General features: G+C 48.7%; 1 protein-coding gene across 1 annotated transcript; it reads left to right on the top strand.

Annotated features, from left to right (window-relative positions):
- The first annotated feature begins 320 nt into the window (after window positions 1–320).
- LOC102558246 (olfactory receptor 51G2) lies at window positions 321–2,305 on the top strand. The gene is made up of 2 exons (XM_006262993.3): window positions 321–1,224; window positions 2,229–2,305. Exons 1-2 carry the CDS (start codon window positions 321–323, stop codon window positions 2,303–2,305), a joined length of 981 nt encoding a protein of 326 aa, XP_006263055.3.
- Window positions 2,306–6,269: the final 3,964 nt, after the last annotated feature.

The raw sequence follows: 6,269 nt of genomic DNA, 5'->3' as shown, positions 1-6,269 counted from the left end.
ACTGCATTCAGGCACTGCATTCAGCCAGGCACTCCCTTGTATCTCTCAGCTCTGGCATTCATCCATTCACATGCTTAGCTGTTGCTCCCCTATTATCTCCATTCAGCCAGGACCTGTGCTTACCTGCACAAAGCTATCCCAGGGGTGGACTATCCCTTGGCTTGTTCACAGCAAGTTTGCCAACTACTGTATGGAAAGGCCTAGGACAGAAACCCTGCTCTTTGGTGCTGGGTCACGCTCTGATGACATTTGGTTGTAAATTATTTTGCAGCTACTTGGGGTTTGCCATTTGCTCTTCGGGAGGACAAAGGTATCACATCATGAGAACATCCAATAGCAGCTTCTTCCATCCTTCGACATTTGTCCTGACAGGTATCCCCAGGGTGGAAGCTGGGCACATCTGGATCTCCATCCCATTCTGCTCCCTGTACCTTATATCCATCCTCGGCAACAGCACAATCCTGCTTGTAATCAAGGCAGAGCAGAGCCTCCATGATCCCATGTACTTCTTCCTGTGCATGCTGGCCATCACTGACGTGGGTGTGTGTCTGTCCACGCTCCCAACGGTGCTGAGAGTGATGCTGTTCAATTCAAGGGAGATCAAGTTTGACGCCTGTCTTGCCCAGATGTTCTTCATCCATTGCTTTTCTATCATGGACTCCGGGGTGCTTTTGGTTATGGCTTTTGACCGCTTTGTGGCCATCTACAACCCCCTGCGGTACGCCTCCATCCTGACCAACCCACGGGTCACCTTGATAGGGGTTGTGCTCACAGTGAGAAGCATTGCTCTCCTGCTCCCCTTGCCTGTGCTTCTGAGGAGGTTGCCCTTCTGCAGGTCCAATGTGTTGGCTCACGCCTTCTGCTTGCACCCCAACCTAATCCAGCTGCCATGTGCGGACACCACGGTCAACAGCGTGTATGGGCTGTTTGTCCTCCTGGCCACGTTTGGGCTAGACTCGTTGTCTATTGTCCTCTCCTATGTCATGATCATTAAGACCGTGCTGAGCATTGCATCCAGGAAAGAGCGTCTCAAGGTCCTGAACACCTGTGTGTCCCACATTTGCGCTGTCCTCATATACTACATCCCCATGATCGGCTTATCTTTGGTGTACAGATTCGGCAAACACGCCTCCCCCCTGGTCCACGTCCTTATGGCCAATATCTACCTCCTGGTGCCGCCCATGCTGAACCCCATCATTTACAGCATCAAAACAAAACAGATTCGTAGGGGGGTCTGGAAAATGTTGTCTCCAAAGGGGTGCTGACTGCCCGATATGACATGCAGTCCTATCAGGACATGGATATATTTCAAATAAAGGGTGAGATTTCAATGATTGTCCCTTGGTATCCCTCTTTGATAGATAACAGAATAAGAAGTAATGGTCTCAAGTTGCAGCAAGGGAGGTTTTGGTTGGATATTAGGAAAAAAACAACTTTCTTATTAGGTGGGTGGCGAAGCACTGGAACAGGTCATCTAGAGACATGGTGCAATCTCCTTCCTTCGAGTTTGTAAGCCCCAGCTAGACAAAAACCTGGCTGGGATGATGTAGTTGGGGCTGGTCCTGCTTGGAGCAGGGGGTTGGACTAGATGTGACCTCCTGAGGTCCCTCCCCACCCTCATTTTCTACAATACTATGATTCTCCGACTGTCTTTTATGGTCACAAGTCCTTCAATACCTCCTGTCCTGCAGGTAATATATCTTCCTTACAAGAGCTCAGTGCTATTCTCTGGATTTCCCTTGACAGAGTGCGACAACCTCTGTTTTCTTGTAAGTGGACAAAAGGACATATATGGCACTTTTTGACACAGCACAACACCCATTAGACTTATTTCTATGGGACTTTGCAATGGGATAGCAGTATAGCTGGGTTCGTAGAGGGATTAGGCAAATTTTTGGAGGCCAAGTCCATCAGAGACTATTAGTACATGCCAGTTAGGGTGTCATTGACAGGTAGTGACTGGGGTGGGGTCTAACTACACATCCCTTCTGTTTTCTGTTTTTCCTCAAAAGTATCCAGCTGGAGACAGGCCGTGGTGGTAGATGGAGCTTTGTTCTCACCTGGTCTGGCACCCCTTCTGCAGGGGAGGTGGTGTTCAAAGGCTGTGCGATTGCTCACCCTATGTACTCAACAGATTTCTATCTCTGTGATGTCTTGATATTGGGAAGTAGGCATAAAACACGGCATAAAGGAGGAGGCATAAAACATGCTCTGAAAAAATAGAGGAGGCATAAAACACGCTCTGAAAAGGACTGACATCCTGAAGTCCCTCCCTCAGTGCACCCACACGATCATAAATTCTTAGCAAAGGTCCTGTATAAAGCAGAGTCCTTTACTGCGGGGATGGGAGGCTGTTTGCATGCTATGGTGCACTCAGCAATCATCAGCCTCATTGAGGGGCCTGCCACGGCTTAGGAAGAGGCTGTGATCTTCCCCAGGGCGGTGTTGCTTTTTCTATCATTCTAGGAAGGCCAATATCTTCCCTGCAGCCTCTGTAAAGGATCATCTTTATATTCATTGCACACAGACCCATCCCCTTACTGCATCTTCTTAGCATAGGAGATGACCGGGCCGGTTTCCTTTTTGTACCACCTTGTTACAGCAGTTCGATTCAGGGTTGAATAGCGGATTTCCCTCTTCTTCTGCTGCCCTGAGATCAGTGTACAATGATGTAAGAGCAAGAGATTCACAATTCGCTATTCATCCTATGTACAGAGCACTCTCCTGGCCCCCTGGCTAGGACGCTTACACGGCATCTAGATTTAACACTGGTGTCCCATACAGAGTTTGCTTTAATTCAGGAGTCTACAAAATGAGCAGGATGCATCTCTTAGGGGTAGGATGATGGGGAGATCCCTGGAGTGGGGATATCCTCCTGGGAATTGTGATCCATTTGTTCCACTGTCTATGTAGTTTCGAACAACAGTGCCTGCAATGGTCACCAAGAGCTCTGATGTACAAAACAAAGGGAAAGAAAGGTGTGAGACAATTCTCTCACAGTCCCTGCACTACCATGACTGCAGTGGGTTGGAAGGGACCTCAGGAGATTACATTTAGTGCAACCCCCTGCTCAAAGTAGGACCAGCTCCACCTACATCATCCCAGCCAAGGTTTTGTCTTTCCGGGTCTTCAAAACTTCCAAAGACAGACAGTCCACCATCTCTCTGGGTAACCTGTTCCAGTGCTTCACCACCCGGTGAGAAAGTTTTTCCTAATATCCATCATCAATTTCCCTTTACTGCAACTTAAGACCATTGCACTGACATCTAGTATCACATTTACCTCCCATCATTCCAGCTGTGGCTGATTTGCTTATTGGTGGTATTGCTGACCTACCTTTCAATAGTGCCTGGCGACCCAAGTCAGAGTCCGGCCTGATTATGCACTGTGCAGATTTCATAGATTTCATAGACGTTAGGGGCTGGAAGGGACCTCATGAGATCATCGGGTCCAGCCCCCCCACCATAGGTGGGAAGTCAGGTGGGATCAAGTGACCCCAGCAAGAAATTAATCCAGCTATTTTTTTAAAGGATCTGGAGTAGGTGCTTGCACCACCTCGGTGGGGGTGGGGGGTGGGGACAGGGGTTGTTTCAGACCCTGGACACATGCACCATAAAGAACTTTTTTCTAATATTCAGTGTAAATCGGCCTTCCTGGAGTTTATGGCCATTAGACCTTGTTATCCCTTGGGGAGCCCTGGCGAACAGATGTTTTCCCAGGTCCAGATGTGCCCCTCTTATGTAATTGTGGCTGCCACCAAGTCCCCCCTGAGCCTTCTCTTCTCCAGACTGAAGAGGCCCAAGTCTCTCAACATCTCCTTGCACGGCCTTCCCTCCAGGCCATGAATCATGCACGTGGCTCTCCTCTGGACTCTCTCAAACTTCTCCACATGCTTCCTGAAGTGGGAGGCCCGATACTGGACGCAGTAATCCAGCTGCAGCCTGACCAGTGTCAAGTAAAGTGGGAAGATGACTTCCCCGGTTTTGCTTGAGATGCATCGGAGGATGAATGCCTGGGTTTAGTTAGATTTGCCTGCCACAACATCACATTGGTGGCTAACATTCATCTTGTGGTCAATCAAGACCCCCAAGTCCCTTTCGGTCATGGTGCTAGTGAGCGTAGTACTGCCGAGCCTGTAAGTATGCTAGGGGCTCTTCCTACCGAGGTGCAGCACCTTGCACTTCTCTGCATTGAAGGCCATCAGGTTTCGGTCGGCCCACCTTGAGAGTGTGTCCAAGTCGGCCTGTATCCCCAGCCTGTCCTGCGATGTGACTGCCCTCCCCCATAATTTGGTATTGTCCATGAACTTGGCCAGTTCACATCTGACTCCTGAATCCAGATCATTGATGAAGATGTTAAAGAGTACCAGCCCAAGTACTGAGCCCTGAGGGACTCCACTGGTCACCCTGTGCCATGTTGATTTGCTCCCTTCATCTAGTACTTTTTGGGTCTGCCTAGCCATTGGACCGTTTGATGATCAAGGCCTCAGTTCCCACTTAGCCATGAGGACGTCATGGGGAACTAGCTCAAAGGCCTTCTTGAAGTCCAGATAAATGATGTCCATGTCATCTCCCTTGTCCAGGGCACTTGTTACCGGGTCATAAAAGGAGATGAATTTGGTCAGGCAAGACCTGCCAGGTCTTTAACACAAAAATGGGCTTTGCTGAAAAGAGCTTATGTTCTAAGTCTATTTCTGTACTTCATTTAATACTACACTATCTATCTATCTATCTATCTATCTATCTATCTATCTATCTATCTATCTATCTATCTATCTATCTATCTATCTATCTATCTATCTATCCTGACTATGTAATTATGTTTAAGGTTTCCAACATCTTTAACACATCAAGGATTGTCTATTGTGCTGGGCTTGTGCCGTTCTCCTGTCCCCAGGGCAGTGCTTCCTTGGGTATAAAAGGCTGGTGTGGCACTGTCAGGTCTGTCCCCACTCTCACTCCTGATTTACGCCCACTGGAGTGTGAGCTGATCAGTAGACCCCAGTGGAGACCTGCTTCCTGGGGGGATTACACCATTTGACAAGGAAAGTGTCCTCTTCTCTCTCTGTTTCATAAAGCCTCATGCTGAACACAAGCTGCTGGATTGTCTCTCTCTGGCTCAGTTCCCACTGCAGTCCAGGGTAACAGAAGGCACTCATCATGAATGCAAAGCACTTAGCACCCCCAACTCAAATTTGGCTAGTAATGGAGTTCAGGATCATGTCTAAAGCACCTGTTTGTTGGATCAGTAACTGGTAGAAATTTGCAGGATTGTAATGACCTCCGAGTGACACTAGTTTATCGCACCTGGGGAAGATGCTGAACCTCCTTCATCTCCGATGGGAAGCAGGCGATACTTATATTTCAGTTCTCTTAGGTTTATGGAGGGGAGCGGGTTGTGGCTCAGCTCCAGGGCTTGCACTGCAGTGCTTTGTGACTGAGACACCCCAGGATTGCTTCCAGAAGGGTTTACAGTGTAGTAGGAGCGTTGCCAGCAGATGGAGGGAAGTGACCCTTCCTCTCTATTCAGCACTGGGGAGGCCACATCTGGAGTCCTGTGTCCAGCTGTGGGCCCCCCACTGCAGAAAGGATGTGGACAAGTTGGAGCGAGTCCAGGGGAGGGCAATGAAAATGGTTCAGGGGTTGGGGGACATGACTGGTGAGGAGAGGCCGAGGGAAATGGGCTGATTTAGTTTGCAGAAGAGAAGACCGAGGGGCATTGAATAGCAGCCTTCACCTCCCTGCAGGGTGGTTGCAAAGGGGATGGAGCTGGGCTGCTCTCAGTGAGGACAGATGACAGAGCAAGGTGCAACGGGCTCAGGCTGCAGCAAGGGAAGTTGAGGTTGGATGTTAGGAAAATCTTTCTCACAAGAAGGGTAGTCAAGCACTGGAACAAGAGGTGGTGGGATCTCTATCCTTGGAGGTTTTTAAGGCCCAGCTAGACAAAGCCCTTGGTAGGATGATGTAGTTGGGGCTGGTCCTGCTTGGAGGAGGGGGTTGGACTGGATGTGACCCCCTGAGGTCCCTTTCAACCCTTGCTTTCTATGATTCTATAATTTAACTTTATGGAAATGTCCCAGTGTGCAATTGAGGTAAAGGAAGAAAAATGAAACCCAGGCATTGAAGTCCAACAAGCCAGAGAGCCCTTTGCAAAGATGCTTGATTTTTATCAACAGCAGCAAACCCTTGAGAGACTGCAGTTCTTTTACTGACCCTTTTCAAATACATTCTGATAAATATTTAATACATTAAAAAAAATTGACAGTGCAG

Source organism: Alligator mississippiensis, chromosome 1 (genome assembly GCF_030867095.1).
Source record: "Alligator mississippiensis isolate rAllMis1 chromosome 1, rAllMis1, whole genome shotgun sequence".
Taxonomy (NCBI): Eukaryota; Metazoa; Chordata; order Crocodylia; family Alligatoridae; genus Alligator; species Alligator mississippiensis.
The sequence above is the reverse complement of the archived record's forward strand: the minus strand, read 5'-3'. Positions and strand labels throughout refer to the sequence as shown.

Bases quoted from the DNA above. Each gene is read 5' to 3' on its own strand.
- LOC102558246 (XM_006262993.3), top strand. From the start codon at position 321: ATGAGAACATCCAATAGCAGCTTCTTCCATCCTTCGACATTTGTCCTG. The intron at 1,225-2,228 runs GTAGGGGGGTCT...AAAATAGAGGAG, and splicing joins CATCAAAACAAAACAGATTC to GCATAAAACACGCTCTGAAA.